The sequence below is a fragment of the Salmo salar genome, chromosome 17 (genome assembly GCF_965601325.2).
Source record: "Salmo salar chromosome 17, fSalSal1, whole genome shotgun sequence".
Lineage (NCBI taxonomy): Eukaryota > Metazoa > Chordata > Actinopteri > Salmoniformes > Salmonidae > Salmo > Salmo salar.
Genome location: NC_138307.1, coordinates 12,265,045 through 12,290,319, shown reverse-complemented (window position 1 = coordinate 12,290,319; position 25,275 = coordinate 12,265,045). Strand labels below are relative to the sequence as shown.

At 43.6% G+C, this 25,275-nt stretch overlaps 3 protein-coding genes across 3 annotated transcripts in view; 2 read left to right on the top strand and 1 right to left on the bottom strand.

Annotated features, from left to right (window-relative positions):
* Positions 1-391: 391 nt before the first annotated feature.
* On the top strand, positions 392-3,299 carry LOC106575340 (glucagon-2). The gene is made up of 6 exons (XM_014151823.2): positions 392-534; positions 731-831; positions 1,089-1,244; positions 1,799-1,915; positions 2,500-2,643; positions 2,858-3,299. Exons 2-6 carry the CDS (start codon positions 737-739, stop codon positions 2,880-2,882), a joined length of 537 nt encoding a protein of 178 aa, XP_014007298.1. The 5' UTR covers positions 392-534; positions 731-736; the 3' UTR covers positions 2,883-3,299.
* Positions 3,300-3,446: 147 nt separating this feature from the next.
* LOC106575294 (adenylate cyclase 10) lies at positions 3,447-16,453 on the top strand. The gene is made up of 32 exons (XM_014151728.3): positions 3,447-3,806; positions 3,972-4,076; positions 4,213-4,251; positions 4,359-4,502; positions 4,808-5,013; positions 5,117-5,207; positions 5,303-5,391; positions 5,623-5,814; positions 6,106-6,227; positions 6,608-6,684; positions 6,848-7,037; positions 7,254-7,309; positions 7,407-7,578; positions 7,850-8,042; positions 8,151-8,237; positions 8,355-8,635; positions 9,032-9,243; positions 9,408-9,539; positions 9,842-10,129; positions 10,290-10,598; positions 10,840-10,882; positions 10,982-11,192; positions 11,382-11,522; positions 11,634-11,800; positions 12,116-12,272; positions 12,887-13,091; positions 13,228-13,324; positions 13,813-13,928; positions 14,170-14,287; positions 14,613-14,808; positions 15,166-15,354; positions 16,063-16,453. Exons 1-32 carry the CDS (start codon positions 3,650-3,652, stop codon positions 16,279-16,281), a joined length of 5,001 nt encoding a protein of 1,666 aa, XP_014007203.3. The 5' UTR covers positions 3,447-3,649; the 3' UTR covers positions 16,282-16,453.
* LOC106575295 (sodium-driven chloride bicarbonate exchanger) overlaps positions 16,450-25,275 on the bottom strand; it is a 37,685-nt gene continuing 28,859 nt past the window's right edge. Inside the window, exons 16-25 of the mRNA XM_082963453.1 lie at positions 24,917-25,022; positions 22,600-22,761; positions 21,963-22,076; positions 21,642-21,803; positions 20,879-21,130; positions 20,485-20,727; positions 20,081-20,203; positions 19,876-19,943; positions 19,483-19,596; positions 16,450-18,579 (exon numbers count right to left, since the gene is read on the bottom strand). Coding sequence (XP_082819579.1) covers positions 18,519-18,579; positions 19,483-19,596; positions 19,876-19,943; positions 20,081-20,203; positions 20,485-20,727; positions 20,879-21,130; positions 21,642-21,803; positions 21,963-22,076; positions 22,600-22,761; positions 24,917-25,022 — 1,405 coding nt within the window. The 3' untranslated portion in view covers positions 16,450-18,518. The remainder of the gene's footprint in view (positions 18,580-19,482; positions 19,597-19,875; positions 19,944-20,080; positions 20,204-20,484; positions 20,728-20,878; positions 21,131-21,641; positions 21,804-21,962; positions 22,077-22,599; positions 22,762-24,916; positions 25,023-25,275) is intronic.

Below are 25,275 nucleotides of genomic sequence, written 5' to 3'. Positions count from 1 at the left end.
CCCCAAAAATATTTTCCACCTCTGATTCTGTCATAGTTAATAAAATCCACAAACACTGACTCAGCTTCCCATTTACAGTAAACACACACACACACACACACACACACACACACACACACACACACACACACACACACACACACACACACACACACACACACACACACACACACACACACACACACCCCCCCTATTTGACAGGATGTTATCTTGTTTGATTTCTACACCTAAGTGACAGCTGTTTTCTCGCATGGATAATGCCACATCTTCCATTTTAAACAGACCTTTCATTGCGAGTTAATCCAATGCAACCAAACGGGCCCTATGTGTAATGGATTGAGAGTAACAAATGGGTGTAACAGAGTGGGAGGATTGGGCCACCGGAGCAGACCCGGCCTCATGGCCATGCTATATAAGACCCCCACAGCCAGTCAGATCACCAAGATACAACCACAAGGAACCAGGACTGAAGCAGAGGACTCTCTCTCTCAGACACACATTTCATCTCATCTACCCGCACATTAACAGGAACAGGTGAGTTTCTTACAGCCAGGACACGTCCTGATTGATTTAGTAAAATTTGTTTCAAAACTGGATGAGTTTTTCCATTGTGAACAAAACCTTTGATTTTGTCAATGGACGTATGATTGATATGGAGCCTTTGGCTTGTCAATGTAAAATGGACATGACTGTCTTCGGCTAAGTTACTCAATTGTGGTTCTGTCTGCAGGTCACAATGTTTGGCATCCACTCCCTGGCTGGTGTTCTCCTCCTGGTCATCGTACAGAGCAGTTGGCAAGTCCCTCTGCAAGAGGCTGAGGACAACTCAAGGTTCTGCTCAAAAATGTTATATTTTCCATGGGGGGGTGATCCCAATTTTCCATGGGATATTTTAACATATAGTTTCAGAACATATCATAGAGAAAAGAAAGCACACAACGTACAGTATCAACGTAGAGCACAGACGGAATGACTAGTGTTTCACACATAACGAACATGTATCCAACAGCAACTGTCAATCAAAATTAGACTATAATGAGGCATCTATCAGCATCATTTCAGCATTAAAGATTCTTCTTCTCCTGTAGCTTAGCGACAGCAGACTCACTATTGGAGGATTTGAGGGGCGTGTCTAACGTGAAGAGACATTCCGAGGGAACCTTCTCTAACCACTACAGTAAATACCAGGAAGAAAGGATGGCTCGGGACTTTGTTCAATGGCTTATGAACACCAGGAGGAGTGGGTGAGTGTTTCATCAGAGTAATATAATATATTTTTAGGCTCATGACTGATATTATACTGTGGGGTCGAGAAATAAAAATATATTTTTCTTAATGAGAAACAAGAACAGTTCCATTTTTTTTTTTTTTACTTTTACTGTGATGAATACTGTATATCTTGAGTAGAACAATCAAAGATTTGGATGGAGAAATTACAGATGTAAACTTCATCCAAAAAACGTCTGTCTAAAGGACCATGTATATTATGGCATTGTTTGTACATACAGAGAAAGGATAGTAATGTACTGAGCAACATATTCATATACACAGTTAACACTACTCATAACTTTAAAACTAATACCACCCATCCATTTTCATTATCAACGTATCCTCAACTTGTGTATCAATACATACACTTAAAATACATTATTTGAATGTTTTACTAGCAAAGTTAGTGAAAAACAGTTATAAGAACTCCGAGGCCATTTTTAGCTGAGCCAAAATGATTTCACAGTACTATCATTGGTTGAGTGGAGTTTTGTATCCATCACACCATTTCCTTTCTACCTCCATCTAGTGCTCCATCCAAACGTCATGCAGATGGGACCTACACCAGCGACGTGAGCACCTATCTACAGGACCAGGCGGCCAAGGACTTTGTTTCCTGGCTCAAATCAGGACCGGCCAGACGAGAGTAGGCTTTCCTTCACCCTACAGTACCAACATCTTGTGTGTCATGTCTAACGCGAGAAGAGAGAGAGAAAAGATAATCAACTACTTAGCGAATTGATCCATTGCCACACCATTGCTTTCTGCTTTCTTAAGGCTTGTTTCATGTGGTCGTGCCCAATAAATCCCATGAAACTATGCTCTGTATTTATTGATACATTTATTGATATTTGCCCCTCGGATGACTGTATTGACTGGGTTGGAAGAGAGCGTATTACACAGTTACTGTGTGCATAAACAGCTGTTCAGGGAACCAAGGTGTCCTCTAATGCACAATGAATGACTACAGCTACAGATCACTACTTCAGAAATCACCCAATAGGCATAAGGCGCAACTAGAAAAGGGTACATTTCCTGAAAATGTGTTCGGCCGACTAAAATTTGAACCCAACCTGGTTAGTAATTATGTACTGCGTGTGGAAGTATTGAGTGTGGAAGTATTTTGTGTGCAAGTACTGTGTGTGGTAGTATTGTGTGTGGAAGTATTGTGTGTGGAAGTATTGTGTTTGGAACCACTGACACGTGTGTTATCTTGTGTGCTGTACCTAGATCTGCAGAGGAGAGCATGAATGGTCCAATGAGCAGAAGACATGTAGATGGGAGCTTCACCAGCGACGTGAATAACGTCCTAGACAGCTTGGCTGCCAAAGAGTATTTACTCTGGGTCATGACCTCCAAACCCTCAGGGAAAAGGTAAACATCAGAACACAACCAGAAGCTGTATGAAATGGGACCCTATTGCCTATATAGTGCACTAAGGCTCTGATTAAAACGAGTGAATTTGGTGCCATTTTGATCAATAATTTATTGTTTTCACACTCTTTTTCTCTGTATCTCACTCTCACACACTAAACTGTGTTAATGTATGGTGTCACAGTTTGATCATTTTGTTTATTGTTTATTTCAGTAACAAACGTCAAGAAGATCATTGAAAGAAGACAAATGCTTCCTTGTTCAAGAGAAACTTGGATACTGTGCTACAAATGATAAGCCTTGACAAAAACTAAAAGCCATACTAAAAAGCCATACTGCTTAGCATTGTTGTAACGTTGATACAATGTTGGAAATACTTAGATTGTTTACTCTACATTATGTGATAAAAAAAAAAAAACAGATCATGTATTCTTCCTTAACTTTGTGGTGCATTTATGCATCAGGTCAGTTGTCAAATTATACAAATATTTTTCTATAAATTAACATTATTTTCTATATTTGTAATGTTGAAAAAAAGGGAACATTGTGAAAACTCAGATATAATGTGCAAAATTATCTGGTAACATTTGTGTGAATTTGGTTTTTATCCCATATGTATCAAAACCTGCTCTGCAAAATTAAACTCTTTCATTGTGTTTGGTGTATTGTTTTTGACTAACCATGCATCCATACCAATGGAATCCCAAACTATTTCAGATCATGGTGCTGAAAAAAACTGTTGTGCCAATGATCGCAGTTTATGTACAAGCCTAGAGTTGAGAAACTGGTTTTGCGTCTCAAAGAAGCTCTGTCCGTGGTTCTGAAACCAACATGCATGGCATTCAAGTAACGTTTAGTTATATAATAATAATAATAATCATAGCTACTTCTTTTTGAAATGGTGAACCAGTTTGTAGTGAAATCTGAATTCTAGAACGTTCACGGAAAAAACGACCGTTCAGATTCGCTCAACGGAAAAACATGATGCCCCTAAACTACAGCTAAAATGGGTTGGATAAAAGGAGATGGTGAGATAGAGGACTCGTACAAAATAAGCAAAATAGCTGCCCATGTACCCGACCTTGTTGTCTACAGCACCCTCACCAACGATATCCCCTACGCAGAGAACTTTCATGGAGTCCTTCTCTTCGCCGATGTATCAGGCAAGCCATGTAATATCTCCTTAGCTACAGTAGCTAGCCACGTTAGCTATCTCGCTAGCCAACATGAGCTGGAATTCCCTGACGATCTACGTGTAGAAGCTAGCTAGCTAACGTTTGCTAACCCACTAGCTGGAAGTCAACTAATCCATTTTGTATATTTTTTAGGCTTCACTAATCTGACCGAGAAATTTAGTTTGAGTAGCAAGAAAGGCTATGGAGCAGACGAGTTGACACGCACACTCAACAGCTACATTGGGGAAATAGTCAGTCGTAAGTTAGCTATGTTTTTTTATTAAAGCAATACAATATCAATCTAACGTGATGTACCGTTAGTTAACTTAACTTAGACTAAGTTAGTAAAAATAAAAATAAATTACCAAGCAATGCTTTGTTGCCTGTATTTCAGATATCCTTGATGCTGGGGGAGATATTCTGAATTATGCAGGTAACAATAGGCTTCCCTCTCAGCTTTGAGACACAGATTCACCATGATCACAATTCCTAGCTACAGTGCTTTTCTACTCTTCATGGCCAAACAACTTTTAATCACAGGCGATGCCATCTTGGCTCTATGGACGGTGGAGAGAGTCCAGCTCAGTGAAGTAATCTCCCTGGTAGTCAAATGCAGCCTCAACATCCAGGACCAGTGTGGAGTCCGGGAGACTGAAGTGGGCTGTCAGCTAAAAGTTAAAATAGGTGCTTGTCTGAGTCTCATACAGGCGAGAGACATGTTTGTGCTATAACACCAGGGCCTGTATTCACAAAGAGTGCAGATCTAGGATCAGTTTTTCCTTTTAAATCATAAGGAACACAAGCATTTCGCTGCACCTGCAATAACATCTGCTAAATATAACATTTGATTTTGATTTGAATAAGGGGGACCTGATCCTAGATCAGTACTCTACTCTTTGTGAATTTGTGCCCTTATTATCCGGCTACACTTGACTTTATAGGCAACTAGAACCTCAAATATGATACCCTTTCTCCTCTGCTGTCCCAAGGTATATCTGCAGGGAAGCTCTCCAAGGTGATCGTAGGAGATGAGATCAGTCAGTACTTTGTGGTGATTGGCCGGGCGGTAGACGAGGTGCGGCTGGCAGAGGGTTTGGCGGTGGCCAGCACAATCATCTTGTCACCTAACGCCTGGGAACTATGTGAGAGGGACAACATCGCCATTGACCCCATAGAGAACGAGAGAGCCGTGAAGGTGTGTGTGTGGATGGATGGATGGATACAGTTATGATGAATGCAGTTTCAAGTAGCCAGGTGGTTCTAGATGACTATATGTAAATGGTTGTCATTCAATGCAGGTGCGATACATCAAGCGAGAGCCCAGTTTCTCTGTTGAGAAGTACCAGGATTCAATAGGAACGTCTGTAGAGCATGAAAAAGTAGCAAGAGGTGCAGTAAAGAGAGTAGCTAGATATCAGTCTGTGATATTTCTACTTGCATGGTTGTGTTGTAACATCCTAACCAGTCCTTTTTTTGGTCTACAGATTGTGTGAGGAGAGCATCTCGACTGATGCCAAACGCCGAGCTTGAGAAAACGTTACGCATGTACATCATGAAAACGGTTTTGCAGAAGGTAAGAACCTACCTACTACCGTCCTCTTTCTTTACAATAGCAAAAGTTGTCCGTTTTTTCAAAATCAGAATCACTATTTGTGAATGTATAAACGTGGGCTCTGTTTTAATGTCCACACTACTACTTACCTAGAATTAAGAAACGTATTGAGTAAACATTCTAATAAGTATGCTAGAACGGTCACTGGAATGTAGCCATGGTTTTCTATTCTGACCTCTCCTCCCTCATTAGATAGACGACGACCAGCCTCTGGAGTATCTTTCTGAGATGCGTCCGGCCACCATAGTGTTTGTCAACATGCAGTTCAAGGGAGGAGAGAGTGACCAGGAGCAGTGTATGACCATCCACCAGGCTGCCATTGGCATCGGTCAGCAGATAGTCAAGCACCACGGGAGGGTCAACAAAGTGTTCATGTTCGACAAGGTCCGTTAGTGGTTTGTTCAAGGTGGAATCCTGGGGGTTTATTCAGTAGGAACCAAATGAACACAAACTGGCTGAACCGGGGAGGGACTAACCCTGAACTTGTCCAATAAGAAATGCAAAATGTTTTGGTACGGTGTGAACTAATGAATACACCCCAGCAGTTCTCTGTTCCCGGTGGCAATGAGAAAAACTACAAACACAATTAAACAGAAACAATGGGTTCACTCACCAAGACTTTCTTCTTCAGTCAAACCCGCTGTATGTTTTTAAATAACAAGGAGTTTGTTGCAGGGCTGTACTTTCCTCTGTCTGTTTGGGCTCCCTGGGGACAAGCGGGAGGATGAGAGTGCCCACGCCTTACAGGCTGCCTATGGAGTACATGACCTTTGCCAGAAAGAGATCCGCAGCCTCAAGTAAGGCCCATTTGATCCTAGCATTCTAGGACCACATGCTTTTAATTTTTATCAAGCTACATATGTAGGATTTTAATTTTATCACCCTATTGCAGGATCATTTTCCTGCAATGCAGGACATTTTAAACTTGTAGTGTATTTGAGGTTTAAAAAGGCTTCTGAAGTTTGTAATTTCCACTTGAAATTTCTACTTACGAAAAATGTATAAACTCCTACAAAAATGACCATGCATTATAATCCACATAATAATTCACATTTCCTTTTGCTACAGGACTATTTTCCTGCTCTAGAAAACTGGCTCAAATTAAGATCCTACATCTGTATTACACTTGAGTGCAATATGTTGTATAGTTAACAAAAAGTCCAATGTTGTCCAACAGGACTGTCTCTGTTGGAGTAACCACAGGCCCAGTGTTCTGTGGTGTAGTAGGACATCCAGTGAGGCATGAATACACAGGTACCCTTGACATCCTCTTGAACTCTCAGGTGGAACTGTGCTTTGCCACTGCCACCTTACTATAACTCGCTGTAGACTCTTTTATATTATTTTAACTCACATACTAATATGTTCAGAGTTTGACCTATGAACTTTGAACTCTCTCTGTGTCCTTTGCCGTTAGTGATTGGACGTAAGGTGAACCTGGCGGCACGGCTGATGATGCACTACCCCGGGGTGGTGTCATGTGACAGCGAGACTTGTTACTACTCAAAGCTGCCCGCGTTTTATTTTAGCGAGCTGCCCAAGAAAGCCATGAAGGGAGTCAAGAACCCTGGAGTCCTATATCAGTTCATGGCCAATAAACAGCCGATGTACGACCATCTGATGTGACCAACATCATTTATAGTCCATTAACTCTTGACTGGTACTCACTTTCATATTGAGCACTGTACTATTGTCATGTTAGATAATTAAGTGTATTGTTGTGGCTTTCTTGTATTGAAAAGCTACATAATGAGACATATTGCAATTGTAATAAGGAATTATAAAGGTTCATACATGCTTATAAAACAAAATCTCATCTCCAGAACTGTTGGTAAAGCACCTATGTCTGTTGAGAGAGAGGAGGGATATCCTCTTTTGGGTGAGTTTTCTCAAGTATTGACGATTATGAATGACATGCATTCATCGTGGAAGATCACATTGATTTGAATGATATGTTGCGCTCAAATGCTCCCTAGGCCGAGAGAAAGAAATCGAGGTGTACTCCAGCATGCTGAAGAGCTTCTTGGAGGCCAGGGCTGCTGGTCACAAGAACTACAACAATGTTTTGATCTACGAGGGACCTACCGGCTATGGCAAGAGCCGCCTGCTGGCTGAGGTGGTATACAGAACAGCCAAGGAGGGAGTCAGGTCAGCGCCAGCTGTTAGTTTAGCCTGGTCCCAGATCAGCCTGGTTAGTTAGCCTGGTCCCAGATCAGGTCTTGGCAACTACGATGGTCATTGTCATGCCAAATGCACAAACAGATCTGACACCAGGCTAGTTGATAATACAACAAATATGTGCTATATCCCAAGCTGTGGTCATTTAATTTCATTGTAAGTCAACCCCAGTAGTGACAAAGAAAAATAGACATCAACAATGGGGGATTGGAAAGCATTTCTTCTGTCTCGTTTCTTTCAGAGTGATCTCTTTTGAGCTGGCCAAGACGGACATCAAGCAGTCCAACTACGCTCTCCAGACCCTACTGGCCATCGTCATGTCAGTTCAGAACTGTAAGAGCTACGCCGAGCGAGAGAGAGTCCTCCTCTCCAAGATCCTAGACCCAAAGATGAGGCAGAACCTCTGCCTTCTCAATGATATCCTGTTAGTCAAGGTAGGTGGGGATCTCTGAACGTTGCTTTTCTAAAAGTTATTACTCTGTTTCGTAGTAGCTAACGAGGGTCGATAGGTCTTTTCTGTAAGATCTGTTCTGTGCTTTTAGTTTCCTGTGTCTAAGGATGTGTCACTCATGGACAGCCAAACGAAGAACAAGAAGATGAGGAACTACTTTCTGGAGTTGTTTTGCAAGGTACTGTAGAAGAACATAACGTGGATGATGTAAAAACGTGACTTAGGTGGCAATTGATTGTTTGATGACTTAGAATTCAATTGATTCGTGATAGCTACGCGTGTGTGGTCTGTCCAGTTCGCCGAGGACGAGCCGTGCGTGTACGTGCTGGACCAGGCTCACTTTGTGGATCGAGCGTCATTGGCCTTCCTGCTCGAAGCATGTGAAAAATCCTCGGTTCTGGTGTGTATGGCCCTTCTCCCCCACACCAGTCAGAGCGGGCCCTTCCTGGAGCTTAGCCACATCATCAAGGATCCCCGGACCCTCTACCTTAACCTGCCTGGGCTGGAGCCCCCCGTCATCGCCCAGCTAGCCTGCCAGATCCTGGGGGTGGTCCGCATCCCTAGCGAGGTGGAGCTGTACGTGTACACAAACACACACACACTGTGAATATACATACGCTACACATATCGACTCGCCAAGGGTGTCTCAGGGGGAGTTGGGAGTTTCACACCTCACACACGTTCAGGTTACCCACTTGTACATGCAGTGAAACTGTGAAACAGGACAAATATAAGCACCCCAATTTGACCTTTGACTCCTTAAAGACAACTGAAGCATCGAATTCCAGAGGAAGTAAAAAGTCATTTATTTGAATGTACACTTTTGAATTGGCTTGTCGACTGTATAGCTATTTTTTTAAGACTCATTCTAAGGCTGTCATTGTCTCAGTGCAGGAATATCTCGCAGAAGAAGCCGGAGTTACCTTATGAAGACATGCCACGTATCAATTAAAAGTGTAATCTGTTTTATAGGTTCCTGGTGGAGAGAAGCCATGGAGTTCCATACTACTGTGAGGAGCTCTTGAAGAGTCTGTATCTGGGAAATCTGATCGTGATCGAGGAGGTGGAGGGGGAGAATGAGGCTAAAGACGTAGACATCCTGTTTCCTGAGCCCACCCTGGTGGTACACAGCTCCAAACCCAGCCAGGTGTGGCAAGAGGAGGACGCCAGGGCCGGAGCGCTGGGTAGGAAGATGAATCTGTTGGCTGAAAATGTCTTGAGTGGGAGGTCTCCCGGCCTATTAACACCCTTGTCTGTGAAACGGACAGACCTATTGGCTGAGAATATATGAGTGGCAGGTTTCCAAGCCAATCAACACCCTTGTTTGTGAAACACTGTCATGTTGCAGGGCCACCCAAGGCATCCATGTTGAAATCCCGCAAGATCACAGACCTGGACCATTTTGTTGACCGGGCTTTGGTCTGTTTTGTCGGAGAAGCGGCCAAATTCCACGAAGTTCCCATCCCTCTGACATTGAAAGGTGTAGTACAGGGTTCCTGCATTCTGCCCCCAAACACAATGCAACCTCATCTCATTAGTCTTATTTGATAGAAATTACTCATAAATAAAACACTAAAATCATTAAAGATGTTTTCTGTTCAGGCATGTCTATAGGCCTACTAATAATAAATGCCATTTAGCGGACACTTTTATCCAAAGCGACTTAGTCATGCATGCATACATTTTACATATAGGTGGTCCCGGGAATCGAACCCGCTATTCTGGCATTGTAAGAGCCATTCTCTACCGACTGATCTACTAATAAAAGGGAATTCTATTCAGGCATGGCCCTGGCCCACCTAGACCACCTGCAGCCGGCCGACCAGATGGTGGTGAAGTGTGCTGCCATCATCGGCCAAACCATCACCACGCAGATGCTCATCACCATCCTGCCAGAGTCAGAAAACCCCGACAAGCTCAACCTGTCGCTCACCTCCCTGTTCAAGTCAGGCACGTTTGAGTGCGGCTCCAAGCCCAAGCAGTTCACCCAGCAGCTCACCAAGGAGTCAGAGTGCTGGGGTGCGCTCAACTGCTACTGTGTCCAGGACAGCCAAGAAGACATCCGTGAAGGTCAGTAGTGGAGCTGAGGCTAGCGCAGACAAGGACAAGTTTCACTCTCTCTACCTCTCTGTCTCCCCTCTGACTCTCTCTACCTTCTTCCCCCCAAATCTCTCTCCCACTCTCATGTATATCTCTCTCTCCCTTCCTCCTTCGCCCCCCCCCCTCTCAGAAGTGTCAGGCAAGGCGTGTGTGGACGGCGTGTGGCGCTGCAGGGTGATGCGTTTCTGCACGGCCCTGGTCAGGGAGACGGCCTACGAGCTGTGGCTGAAGGAGCAGAAGAGAGAGATCCACCAGAAGTGTGCCAGTTACCTCCTTAAGCAGGCCCACCGCTGCAGGGACTGCGGCATCGCCGAGTTCATCTTCGGGCACAAGGCGGCTATAGGGAACAACCTCATCGAGATCCACCCGAGTTTGCTAAACATACAAGAGTCTGGGGAGGCCCTGTTCCTGGGCCAAAGTACACTGGGGCTCCCCAAGGGTGAGTGATGGACCCACTGACCTCTCCGCTAGAGAAGCACACGCAAGCTGAGAAACGCACACAAACACTCCCTGAGAGACAGACGCAAACACTCATGCTCGCCCAAACACACACACACAAACACTTCACACACACGCTCATGCAGATTGACAATAGTGACGCTGTAACCAACTGATCTAAGGAACCATTGAGGGTTGATTTGACGTGTGCTGTTTGTGTTGTTCTCCTCTCCACCTCTCAGAGACTATACAACTGAACCAGGTCAGCCCTTTGCATCCCAACAGGTAAGGTTTTATACTCTACCCCTGGTCCCAGATCAGATGGCCAGTAATACAAGTGGGCTGATTCCATAACAAATGTATTTGTGTGTTTGCGTGTGTCAGTAAGGAGGACGAGTTCCTGTTGAAACTAGATTCTATGGTGAATGAGTACAACACAGTGGACAGAACCAGGAAGTGTAGGTGTGCCCAGGTTACGGAGTGTGTGCTGTGCCCCATGGTGCGCCACTGCACGGGCGTGGGCGACGTACCCAAAACCTTTTATTACCTGCTAGAGACCGCCGCAGCCTCGGCCTACCTCTCCAACAACCTCAAGGTGTGTGTGTGTGTGTGTGTGTGTGTGTGTGTGTGTGTGTGTGTGTGTGTGTGTGTGTGTGTGTGTGTGTGTGTGTGTGTGTGTGTGTGTGTGTGTGTGTGTGTGTGTGTGTGTGTGTGTGTGTGTCCTTTAAACTTTTTTTCTGATCTGTTCACGCGCATACAGAAATACTCTAACTCTCTCTCACAGGCCCTGTCCTATTTAAACGAAGCCAAGATCATACTGGATAATCTGAAAGTGGGCAAGCCAGCCTTTGAGACTGCCGACCCAAAAGTCAAAGTGAAAATCAACAACTTTGAGAGAGCCTGTATTTTCCGTCTCAGAGGGGAGGTAAGAGTTCACTGAAATGTTATTTATGCTCTCAAAGGATAATAATGATTTGCATTTATACATAAATAGTGCTTTTCTCAAACTAAAGTGTACAGTTTGTTGTACATTTAGGTGTTGTACAACACAGGCCAAATCGAGGAGGCTGAGAGCATGTTTTCCAGCGCCCTACGGCTCCTGAACAGACGTCTCCCTACGAATCGCGTGGCCATGTCCCTGAAGTACGTCTGTGAGAAGATGAAGAGTCTGTGCTACAGATCCAAGAACGCTGACAACCCTGGGTGTGTTCTGTGTTCAACAAGCCCCTATAAAGATTAAACAAATGAATATATAGATATTTTATATACAGCAAGCACTATAATATCAACTATTTTCCATTTATTGACGACAAAATACTACAACATACCGCAACCTACAATTTCATCATTTATCTGCATTCAACTCAAACAGTAATAACTTTTATAAAAATAAATTCTAGCACAGTGGTGATGTAGGCGCTCCATCAATTGAGGGGATCTTACAATCGTGTGCATGCGCCACTTTTTAAAGGTTTTGTTGTTTAGATGTTGTTATTGTTGTTGTCTTGGTGTCCAAAGAGAGAAGAAGCTGGCGTTCCTCCACGAGCAGATCTGCTGTCTGTCGTACATGTGGCAGATCGGCTGCATGAGGAGAGCTCCCAAGAACATGCTCAACGCATCGCTGGCCATCACTATGGAGATGAACTCAGCCCAGAAGAGTGCACAGGAGAACAAGGTGGTTTGTTTACTCTGCTTGTCTGTTTTTTACAGGAAAACAGGGGGGAAATGGGTTTGTTCGGTCAGTGGGAATCTCAAACACAACACGGCTCAGTGTGTTGAGAGGGGGGAGAAAGAGAGACACTGTTCAGAGATTGATTGATTCATCAGGAAATACAGATTATCTGTCATCATTCTCGAAGTCTTCCATCCTTAAGAGAGTATACAGCAGGGATCATCAACTAGATTCAGCCACGGGACAATTATTTTCTTGTAATTACTAATCATTTGTAGACTGCACATTGACCACAAGAATCCCAAACAGATACACTATAATGTTTGACTAAAACATATCATTTCAAACCTTGCTTACATTTGTATACGATCACGTTACTCTCTATAACGAGTGGGAATACTTGGGAACAGATTTCTGAAATGAAAATCACTTGCAGCTGATTTCCTGGTGTTTTTAGTCTGTCCAACAATAAAATGTTTTTTTGCTCAGAAAACTTGGGGGGAGGGGGGGGCAAATAAAACCACCCGCGGGCCGCCAGTTGGGGAACCCTGGTATACAGTCACCCCTACACCCTTCCACATCCCTCTTACTCTCAGACACACCACCTCTGTCTCTAGATCATCTTCTCGTGCATCGACTACCTCCAGTACTGTCAGCTGAGTGGTATGGACGAGCGGTGTCAGATCTATGAGAGGATGCTGTGTGGAACCTGTGTTGAGCTGCCTGACTGCATGGAGGGCCTGATCCTCACCAGCTACTTCATACGCTCCCTCTCCATCGTCAAGCTCTGCTCCGGAGCCCTGCACGACTCCATCCAGTATGGTGAGGAGAGGACTGGATGTGTGTGTTCGCTTTAAACAAATAAGTGTGTAAGCAAGCGAGACAGACAGACAGACACAGACAGAGAAGAAATAAATAGCAAAAAAGTTTCAGTATTGAAAGTAGTTCCACTTCTCAGGTCTCCGAGCAGAGCAGATCAGCAAGCTGACGAACCACCGGGGCCTGGACATGTTGGTGATCGCTGTCCTTCACACACCCCTCCTCCTCACACAGAGGTGAAGCACTACTTCTACTTGTCTCTTTTACTGGGATGTGTACCTTATTCACTAGCTTTAAGCACCAGCTGTCAGAGCAGCTCACAGATCACTGCACCTGTACATAGCCCATCTATTTATTTTGCTCCTTTGCACCCCATTATTTCTATTTCTACTTTGCACTTTCTTCCACTACAAATCTACCATTCCAGTGTTTTACTTGCTATATTGTATTTACTTTGCCACCATGGCCTTTTTTTGCCTTTACCTCCCTTATCTCACCTAATTTGCTCACATTGTATATATACTTATTTTTCTACTGTATTATTGACTGTATGTTTGTTTTACTCCATGTGTAACTCTGTGTTGTATGTGTCGAACTGCTTTGCTTTATCTTGGCCAGGTCGCAACTGTAAATGAGAACTTGTTCTCAACTTGCCTACCTGGTTAAATAAAGGTGAAATAAAAATAAATTAATCAAATCTGCTGTTGAATGCTATGATACCCAGGTATGAGGAGTGTGTCCAGCTGATGCAGAGTCTGGAGTACCTGGGAAACAGGACCCGCATCAGCACGGCTAAAGGCTGGTTCTATGCAGGCTGCTTTGACTTCCTGCTCTACTCAGGCAAGTTGGATATTCCATCACTGTGGGACACCATCTCCACGTGACATATCTTAGTTAATGAACTAATGGATAATAATTAGAAATGCCATTTAGTTTTTATCCGAAGTGACTTAGTCATGCGCGCATACATTTTACATACGGTTGGTCCTGGGAATCGAACCGCCATTGCAAGCTCCATGCTCTACTAACTGAGCTACAGAGGACCACTAGCATAGATTGGGTCTCATGGTGTGTGTTCCAGGCTTTGCCTTCCGTCCGTTTGAGGAGTGCTACACCTTTGTGGAGGAGTCCCAGTCAGACCCTAACCTGGTGGCTGATAAGAGTCTGATGATGAACCTCTACTCTGCTCTGGCTCTGTGGTGAGTGGACTGACAGAAGTGTTATAAATAGAGTGCACATGATTCTTTTCTCTACATGCCAGAGAGGCATTTCTGTTCTACATAACATATTTCTAGCTGAACGTTCTACAATGTTGTGCCTTTCAAAATGCAGCCCGACGCTATACTCTAGTCCACCCCACTATCTTGTGTGTGTGTGTGTGTGTGTGTGTGTGTGTGTGTGTGTGTGTGTGTGTGTGTGTGTGTGTGTGTGTGTGTGTGTGTGTGTGTGTGTGTGTGTGTGTGTGTGTGTGTGTGTGTGTGTGTGTGTGTGTGTGTGTGTGTGTGTGTGTGTCATTCGGCCTAGGTATGCCCGTCTGTGTGAGTGGGAGAAGGCCTGTTTCTTCTACACCAAGGCCTGTGGAGTGACCCGACAGGCTCCCTCATCCATCCACTCCATCAACGGCATGGTCATATTCCTGGAGTGTCATGTGCTGCTGTTCAGAAAGGCCCTGGTGGAGCACAACCAACACATCAAAGCCATCTACCAGAGCACACAGAAGGTAGCCTAGCGACAGGTAGCCTAGCGACAGGTAGGTTGCTGGTTCGAATCCTCGAGTCGACTAGTTGAAAAATCTGCCGTCGTGCCCTTGATCAAGTCACTTAATCATAATTGCTCTGGATAAGAATATATGCATGAACAGGTTTATGCACACGCTCACACACACACACTCACATTTGGACGATCTGTCTTTCTCTCAAGCTCTCTCTCTCTCTCTCTCATATATATATATATATATGCCTTCACATGCCCCCCCACACACACAGTTGTGTATAATGTACCTTTAGAAAACTCACACAGCCATATTATAAATGTTTTCCCTGGAACAGTCCTAACAGCCATAGTATTTCTTATGCAGCACTTCACAGAGTTCAACCGGAAGTACTTGACCAACAAGATGTACGCGCCCCGGGTGCTGCACCTCAGAGCTTACATGTACATGCTGGCGGGCCACGAGGCCCTGGCTAACGCCATCCTCAACAAGGCTATAATGCTGTGTCAGCAGCACGGCAACAAGCTGGAGGAGAGCTGGATCACACAGAACCAGGTACAGTACTGGAGGAAGGGTCTGAGATGACAAAGGCACACACACACACACACAATCAGGCAGAAGGATGTACTGGATGCATGGCATGGGATAATGCATGCGGGCAAGAGAGTGTACAGTCTCACACACAATCGCACATACCGTATAATGAGTATTCACAGGAGGCTGGTGAGGGGAGGACAGCTCATAATAATGGCTGGAATGGAGCAAATGGAATGGCATCAAACACATGGAAACCATATGTTTGATGTATTTGATACCATTCCACTGATACTGCTCTGGCTATTACCACGAGCCCGTCCTCCCCAATTAAGGTGCCACCAACCTCCTGTGATGTGTATGCAGTCATCACACACAGAACAGAAACCTCAACCACATGCATTTAAAAAAGACTGCAGTTACACTTCGTACACCATGTAGTACAAGTCAGTGGAGGCTGGTGAGGGTAGGACGGCTCTTAATAATGCCTGGAATTTTAGTGATTGGAATGGTATCAAACACGTGGTTTTCATATGTTTGATGCCATTCCACTGACTCCGTTCCAGCCATTATTATGAGCCGTCCTCCCCTCACCAGCCTCCACTGAGGTAGATGTATTTTCTCCTTGATAACCTACACAAGTAGAGTATGGTGCGTATTAGCATGTATTATTTCTTTAATTAAGGACATTTCTAATATGTTGTGAATATTCTCTGTCTACCTCTTCAGATTTCGTGGTTCGGCGTGTTCAGGCAGAGTACCAGCAACTGGTTCGCTTCCACTTTGACCATGCCCAGCTGGGAGGAGGCTAGGGGGATGGACCCAGAGGAGCTGGCCCACACCCGCTACACCCTAGTGGGTGTGGGGGGCGAGATCCAGGCTGACAACTCCAGCCTGCACCTCACCCCAAAGCCAGAGGACACCCAGCTCCTCAAATGCCAAGGATAGGGACCCAGTTCCTTTATTGAGAGTGTGGAGAACACTGTATATGGGGAAAGCAAGGTCATTGCCAATTTGGTTTTGAACTGTGATGTTGTTTGGGGTTAATGAGTGTCGGTATCATTTAATCTGGATCAGATGTGGATGGCCAAGATATGAACGTTCACCAAATGAAAGGATGTTTCAGTCACTTTATTGTTTCCTACATTTCTCTCTCTTTCTCTCGTATAACAAATCACATTTATAATAGAACAACAAATATCTGAACTGATCATTTTCCACAGATGAGTCCATAAACTCTTAAACATAAACTTGTCTTCAGCTATCAATACTAAATTTTAAGGCAGATTTCCACATGTAAAGTGGCCAAAATTTAATATTGATATTGATCCATTCTTATTTCTCTAATAAGTAAAATCCATCAACAACACAGTACAATGGGATAGACGTCGACAACATAAAAACCACAAGTTTTCACTTACCCCAATTCAAAGTTTTTAGTAACATATTAGTAACATTTTACACATGAATAAAATATACTATGTATTGTACATCGTTAAGAGTTTTCACTTTATTACATTTTGCCCTTTCTCACAAAGCTATTATTGCATTTCTATCAATTAACCACAACATCCTGTAGAAAGACACTGCTAAGTTTGATTCACCTTTGTGCAGGTGTTTAAATACAGTTACTGGTAGTTCAGAATCAGAACACAACATCACTTTGTAGGTGTCAGACAAACTGGAAAGCAGGAGAAGATATCACAAAACGTACCGACAGGGTGACTGGAACAATATGCCGGTAAAACACATTTGTATGCCCGTGGAACACACATGCACAGTGCCTTGAAAGTATTCACACCCCTTGACCTTTTCCACATTTCGTGTTACAAAGTGGGATTAAAATGAATTTAATTATAAAATTCAAATCTGTAAAAAAAAATAATACAAAAATACAGTAATATCTTGATTTAGATAAGTATTCAACTCCCTGAGTCAATACGTTTTAGCTTTTCATTTTAAATTAATTTGTTAATTTCAAAAAACAATTCCACTTTGACATTATGGGGTATTGTGTGTAGGCCAGTGACCAAAAAAATCTCTATTTAATTACATTTTAAAATCCGGCTGTAACAACAAAATGTGGAAAAAGTCAAGGGGTGTGAATACTTTCTGAAGTCACTGTATCTCTACACGGTCATCTAAAGACTTCAAAGACAATTTGATTGTTAAGACCAGAGATCCTATAAATTACTATATGATGTTCATTGTCAGTCTATGGTTAAAAACCTATAGGAATCACATTCCCAATAGGTACAGAATGGCAGGGCTATGCTGCTACGCTAACTGGAATGTAATGGTCCCCAATGCCTGAAATATAACACTGGCCTGCCTCCCCACTCTAATGGAGAAAGAATACTATCAACAAATCTTCTGGAAAATGGCAGTGAAAATTTTACAAATGAGATTTCAAGAAAAAAAAGTGTACATTTAACACTTTAATTTGATACATAGACAGTATACTGTTTTCATATCGTTAAGTGCAGAGACCCAACAGTGATGTCAAATTACAAAACAAAACACATCGATTATTCCATGAACAAGATTTTCGTTGTATAATGTAATAGATTTTTTTAAAGGATTACTATGTTGAAAAAATAGAAAAAACATACAAAATACAAACGATTCCATTAAAAAGTAAGGTTGCTTTAAAAACTATTTGGTTGATACAGATGTAGGATCTTAATTTGATCACCCTGTTGCAAAAATACTTGTAAAATTTGTAGTGTATTTATGGTTTAAAAAGTTTTGTAATTTCCACGTAAAAATTTCAAACTTAATTTTACCTTATGAAAATATGTTCAGCCCTTACAAAAATGCCCATTAATTATAATCCACACATTTCATGTTACTTCAGGATTATTTTCCTGCTGTAGCAAACGTGCTCAAATTAAGATCCTACATCTGTAATAAATTGGCCCACGGGTAGATAGACATAATAATATGAATTCCTTGCTTCCTCTGTTGCTGGTATCACCATACATTGACATACATAGAAAATAATCACAGTTAATGTTTGTTGGTTCCTCCATAGGGTAACACTGTTTCTAAAAGATTTACACGAGTTGCACACACACACACAGTCTTACATGACGAGAACGCATGGTGCAGCACAGTTCAGAGGTGGTCAAGTGTGGCACGTTAGGAGTTATTTTCCACAGAACGGTGACGAAGCCGGGAATGGATCACAAACTCGTCTCTCTGTCCAACTTTGAGTCCTTCCTCTTATGTCTTCTCTCACAACCACTGGAAAACAAAAGGCTACGTGTCACAAACAGCATTAGAGGAGACACGACATACAGTATACCACTGAACTGACCAGCTGGATGGCATTGTGTATTGGAGCCCTGCATGGCAGAAGTGTCACGGACTCCATTGACTTGGGGTAATATTACCATCATGCATAACCACCCTAGACATGCAGTTGTCCCCAACCACCACAGAGGCAAACCACACCAGAGCATGCTGTGTGTGTGTGTGTGTGTGTGTGTGTGTGTGTCTGTCCACCATACGCATGCATTCACATTCCCCAAACCAGTGAGCATGAAACATTCAAAACAAAGAGAGACGCCTTGGGACATTTGTTTAGACCTGAGTGCCAACTTTGAGTTGGTGGTTTCTACTGTGGATCTTTATGGGTCAAGAGATAACAGGTTGCTCCAGGGTACTTAAGACTGAAGTCCCACACTCAAACTACAGGCACACTTGCGACAAAAGACCATCACGTTCATATTGTCACCTCCGCATGATACAATGATAAACTGCACATTGGTTCTAGAAAACTGCAATGGAGGGACAAGATATGTAACACCATGCCATTGAGAATTGGGATTCACTTACCTTTGGGAAAATGAGCTTCTGAGAGGTTAGGAAGGGGAGCTTATGATGGGAATGGAATGAGAAAGGATAGGAGTCAAGATAGAAGTTAATGACTATCTCTACAACGGAAGGGCAGGACAAAATCCACCTTTTGATATCCACATTAAATATGTTTTACAGTATTCACCCCATGAACAATAGAAAACAGGACAGTAGTTGAGATTGGACAAGTAAATGGCCTGTGGCTAATATACAGGTCTAATAAAAAGATGAAATGGCATTTTTGGTGAAAGGTTTGTATTAATTGATTGATTGGTGGACATTCCAAACCTTTTGGAGTTTGGATCCTTCTTGGAGTTGTCACTGGGACTAATACTATTCCACACGTTCCCGAAGGAGCCTTTGGACATCTCATCGGAAATGTTCACCGTGGCGGGATCGCTCCTACAAAACACAAAACCAAGGATGCTCGGTCAGTCACTGCATGTTCTCATGGTCAAGACATCCTCTGAAATGTGTTGATGATTAGGCCCTGATCTTGAATTCGCTGAAATCGTGTTTTCTATGGCTGCCACTAAAAAAGTGTGCTTGTGCCGCGGTATTGACACAACACATGCGCAACATGGCCCTCTATATAGTTAGTCACCAAAACCTGTACCGGGTTTTTTTTTAACTAACTTTTTAGTGCCCACAGTCTCTGGATGTTTCGTTAGTTGGACTTACTTGTAATTTCCTTCCAGTGGCAAAGTAACTATCCCTTCCTCCTCCTCCACTATAATACTGGGCTCCTCCTGGAGAGAGAGAAATGAAGAAAGTGACTGTTAAATCACACACCAATGCACCACAAGCCCAGACGATTGATAGACTCATAATGTGCTGACATATCTGTATGACTTCAATATGTTTAAGAGCACCAAGTACTGTATACCTCTTCTTCTCCTTCCTCTAGTTTCTTCTTCTTCCACTCGGGCATCAGGTCGTCCAGCCAGCTCAGCTCCTTCTTGGTGAACATGAAGTCCAGAAGCTTACGGATAAACACCAGAGCCAACACCTAGAGGAGAGAAGCAACTCTCCTTACATTCTCCTCCTGTCAACGAAGTGTGGCGAATGACATCGACACATGCTGTACCTGCTGTACGTAAAGATTAAGGTGAATACCGAATTAAATATCAAAGCTAAATAAATGCCAACATACTCAGACATAACATCTCTTTCTCAATCTCTCTCTCGTGCACGCACGCACACACACCAACACGCCCACCCTACCCACCCAAACACAACCCCACCGTCCACACACACACACACACACACACACACACACACACACGTTACCATCATGGGGAAGACGATGGCATAATTTGAGGTCTTGATGACCCACAGCAAGACCAGGCAGCTGAGCTGGATGATGGTGAAGAGGTGGACCTTCCTCAGGGGGACGTGTCTCAGGTAGATGAAGTCTGGCTGGTGCTTGGCCGGCATGCCAAACAGCTTGAGACGGTCAAAGAACTGGATACCTCTCAGCGAGGACGCTCCCATGTACAAGAACACTCCATACAGTACAGGCATGGGGATAAACTGGAAACAGACAGACAGCGCTCCATTTAGTCTTCAACAGTTACTGTATGTATGCTCATGCACGTGCGCATGACTGTGCTAAAGTGTGTGTGTGTGTTGTAACTGATCATGTATATCTGAGGTCTGCCCTTTGACCTCGCACCTCCCTCACCTTGAGGACAGAGGTCATGAAGACGGAGCAGCCCATGAGTAGGAAGATCATGAGGCCGGTGAAGCGCTGCTCTCTGATCCCCAGGAACTTGGGCTGTTCCCCGGGGGCCGAGCACTCGGACTCCAGCTTCAGACTGTTGACGTGGGAGATGGAGAGCACGGTGGCTGCCACGAACCAGGGCAGGCCCATCACAGAACACACCCCCAGCATCACCCCCACCACAAACAGGTCCAGGTGGTAGCCACAGCCCTTCTGTTGATGGGAACCAGAGATGTGGGGTTATAGAATCCATATTGCAGATATACAGGCAGTATACATAGTCTATAATACATGAACAATAAGGAGATATACTGTTCAGATCTTTAGTTATGGAGAAATGAGGAACAGTATGCAAGGCTTTAGTTGAAATGGCAGCCATAGCCAAATGGGACAGAAATTAAATAGTCCCCCAAAAATGTTTGGTCAAAACCCCAAAATAGAATAAGCCTTTAAATCAAATCAAATCAAATGTATTTATATAGCCCTTCTTACATCAGCTGATATCTCAAAGTGCTGTACAGAAACCCAGCCTAAAACCCCAAACAGCAAGCAATGCAGGTGTAGAAGCACGGTGGCTAGGAAAAGGGCTTAGGGCTTTGACTGTTCATTATATTGTTATAATGACCTGTTACATTTTCAATTTCACATTTTAGCTGTGATAATTTTTTACCATCGTATAGCAGTGAAAGCTGACAGTAGAATGACTTGAATTGGCAGCCATTACCTTCAGTTTGTGCTCCTTCCTGTTGATGATAACAGCAGTGATCTGTTGGTCCATGAAGATAAGGATGGTGCAGAGCAGCGCAGGGAGGACCGCGATTATAGTGGTCCACCACGGGTTGCGTCCTATTGGGTTCACTATCCAACCACGGTCGTCTCTGGTTGGCTGTGGGAGGGAGTGAACATGATCATAATTTGTGTGTGTGTGTGTGTGTGTGTGTGTGTGTGTGTGTGTGTGTGTGTGTGTGTGTGTGTGTGTGTGTGTGTGTGTGTGTGTGTGTGTGTGTGTGTGTGTGTGTGTGTGTGTGTGTGTGTGTGTACTCACCTTGAACTTGTTGGGGACCTGCAGTTTGGGTGAGGGGATTCCCAGGGCGTAGTCCACTAGGACCATGGTGAGGATGGTGATGAAGACAGCAAAGTCACTGATCTGGGCTCTCACCTGAAGAGCAAGAGATACTCACAGTGAAACTAGGAACTGAGCTTATGGCCAATCTCCTATTGCTCAGTGTCATTTGAATCCAAGTGAATTGTCTGCTTTGTCCGTAACGTCTTCACTTGTCTGCACGGTTGTTCACATCTATCTTGTTCAGGTCGTTGTTGTAAAAGACAATGTGTTCTCAATGACTTACCTGGTTAAATAAAGGCAAATAATCCTAATCATTATGATAATAAAGTGCAAGTAAGTGTAGGATCTCTTAGATGCCACAAGGAGGCATCAATATACTGGAAAATCTACTCTTCCTCGTGCGGCACACAGCACTCATTGACACATCATTGAAATAGAATGGGTAGATTTTCATATTATGACGCACCAGTAGGCGGTTGAACACTGATACATCCACCAAAGTCTGACAGATTAAGGGACAAGCATCAATCAATAAAATATCATTGAAATCCCTGCAAATGTGGCTACCGGTCCACATTCCTTGAACTCAGGAAGCAGGAGGTGTAGTTGGACGTGCCTTGGTGGGGAAGTAGCGGCTGGTCTTGAACTCCTTGAGGAAAGCGGACATGAAGACAGTAGAGAAGAAGAGGACCACGGACCAGAAGAGGACGTCAGGAATGTAGGGTCCGTGGGGGCCACAGGCGCTGCCCTCAAACTCCCCCCGGAACACAAAGCACTCCTACAGCAGAGACAGAGAGATATGTGAGTGGAACTCCATACCCCATATATTTCCTATGAAGTTAACAGGATAGACTGGCCGTCCTGCCTACTACAACTACATACTGTGTACTAACAGTACTACATACAAATATCAACATACTACTCATCCATACTGAGAAGTCATCATCTAATGCACAATCGCGCTTGTTCCCCACTATTTGTTTATGTTTGTAGAGCGCATCCCCTATTCTGATTATCAGCTGTTGTCAAACACACGTGGGTGTGAAAAGACGATTCTCTTCCTCAATAGTGTGCAGCAAATTCTACTTGATGAAAAGCCGAACTGAGTCTGACATCCTGCCATTTAAAGCATACACATTTTTTTAAATGTCACATACAATTAAACTTTATATTTTCGCATACCCAAAAAGTCTACTATTTAGAACGCAAGTATGGGTATTTGGACACGGCCACTGTAAGGTATGAGTTACCTAGATAGGAAAGATAATAAGACCCAGTCGAAGTTAGCCTCTGGTCCCAGATCTGTTTGCAGATAGCCAACTCTTACCATACGGTTGCCACAACCATAGGCTTTACACACTTAACAGATCTGGAACCAGGCTAACTGCAAATGCATTGGCACACTCAATATTAGGTTAAATGTTTGTACATGCTGCACAGTGGTTATATTCTGTAGTACTCCACCACTGACATGTCATAGGAATGGCTCCACTATAAATATATTTCATGTCCTCTGTGCACTGATTCCGACAGAATCAAAGTGCAAGAATGACTGGCCAATGCTGAACCATGTCTGTGTGAACCCAGTCATTCATGCACGCACGCATGCACTATGGATTGCAATCACATAGTGTGTGTGTGTGTGCGTGCGTGTGTGTGTGCAGATGTGCATAAAGAATGCTCTACGGTGACTGTTTCTCTACGGTGACTGTACATGGTTAAATCCTGTTGAAATCCTGCCTACATGTCTTTAATCCTGTCATGCTGTTCTGCTCCCTCTGGGGAAACACATTGTACTATCCCTATAGCCTCACACCCCCCTCCAGGGGATAGCTATTTCACCATCAAAAATACACTTTATTTATACAATATAATATGTGTGGCAATTTGCTGATGAGTGATGTTTTAGAAGTAATTGAGTAAGGAGTGTTAGCTACATTTTACACATTTAACTATGCAAGTCAGTTAAGAACAAATTCTTATTTATAATGACGGCCTACCAAAAGGCAAAAGGCCTCCTGCGGGGACGGGGGCTGGGATTACAAATAAAATAAAAATACTACAACACGACAAGAGAGACACCGCAACACTACATAGAGACAGCACAACACTACATAGAGACAACACAATACTACATAGAGACAACACAACACTACATAAAGAGAGACAACACAACACTACATAGAGAGAGACAACACAACACTACATAAAGAGAGACAACACAACACTACATAGAGACAACACAACACTACATAGAGACAACACAACACTACATAGAGACAACACAACACTACATAGAGAGAGACAACACAACACTACATAGAGAGAGACAACACAACACTACATAGAGAGAGACAACACAACACTACATAGAGAGAGACAACACAACACTACATAGAGAGAGACAACACAACACTACATAAAGAGAGACAACACAACACTACATAAAGAGAGACAACACAACACTACATAAAGAGAGACAACACAACACTACATAAAGAGAGACAACACAACACTACATAAAGAGAGACCTAAGACAACAACATAGCAAGGCAGCAACACATGACAACACAGCATGGTAGCAACACAACTGGACAACAACATGGTAGCAACACAACATCACAGCAGCACAACATGGTAGCAGCACAAAACACGGCACAAACATTATTGGGCACAGATAACAGCACAAAGGGCAAGAAAGTAGAGACAACAATCATGTATCAATATTACTTCAGGGGGTGGTTATTGGTCAATAGTCCCACATGGTGCCTGACCCTGCACTCCACTGTAATACTACTGACCTCTAGAAGTTCATGTGATGATTGCACAGTGCAGCTGGTGCTCTGCTACAGAACGAGGTAGTCAGTGACCTTACAAAGCATGGCTTCATCCCCCTGAACCCAAGAGCTTTTAGGCTTCAAACCCCTCTTTACCTTGACCTCCATGCTGGTCCAGTTGACCTCTGATGCAGTGATGTTCCTGTCCTCCCAGTACCTCAGAGTGGAGTTGCTGGGATCCTTTGGCTCCACACACGCACACCTGCCAGAGCACAACACACATATGCATGGGAACACACACACACACACACACACACACACACACACACACACACACACACACACACACACACACACACACACACACACACACACACACACACACACACACACACACACACACACACACACACACACACACACAAATAAACACACACATATAAACAGTCACACACAAGGCCGCAGACACACACATGCACGAGTACACACACATGCACGAGTAAACACACACACAC

Bases quoted from the DNA above. Each gene is read 5' to 3' on its own strand.
- LOC106575340 (XM_014151823.2), top strand. From the start codon at position 737: ATGTTTGGCATCCACTCCCTGGCTGGTGTTCTCCTCCTGGTCATCGTA. The intron at 832-1,088 runs GTTCTGCTCAAA...CTTCTCCTGTAG, and splicing joins GAGGCTGAGGACAACTCAAG to CTTAGCGACAGCAGACTCAC. The intron at 1,245-1,798 runs GTGAGTGTTTCA...ACCTCCATCTAG, and splicing joins ATGAACACCAGGAGGAGTGG to TGCTCCATCCAAACGTCATG.
- LOC106575294 (XM_014151728.3), top strand. From the start codon at position 3,650: ATGGGTTGGATAAAAGGAGATGGTGAGATAGAGGACTCGTACAAAATA. The intron at 4,077-4,212 runs GTAAGTTAGCTA...CCTGTATTTCAG, and splicing joins CATTGGGGAAATAGTCAGTC to ATATCCTTGATGCTGGGGGA. The intron at 13,929-14,169 runs GCAAGTTGGATA...TGTGTGTTCCAG, and splicing joins TGACTTCCTGCTCTACTCAG to GCTTTGCCTTCCGTCCGTTT.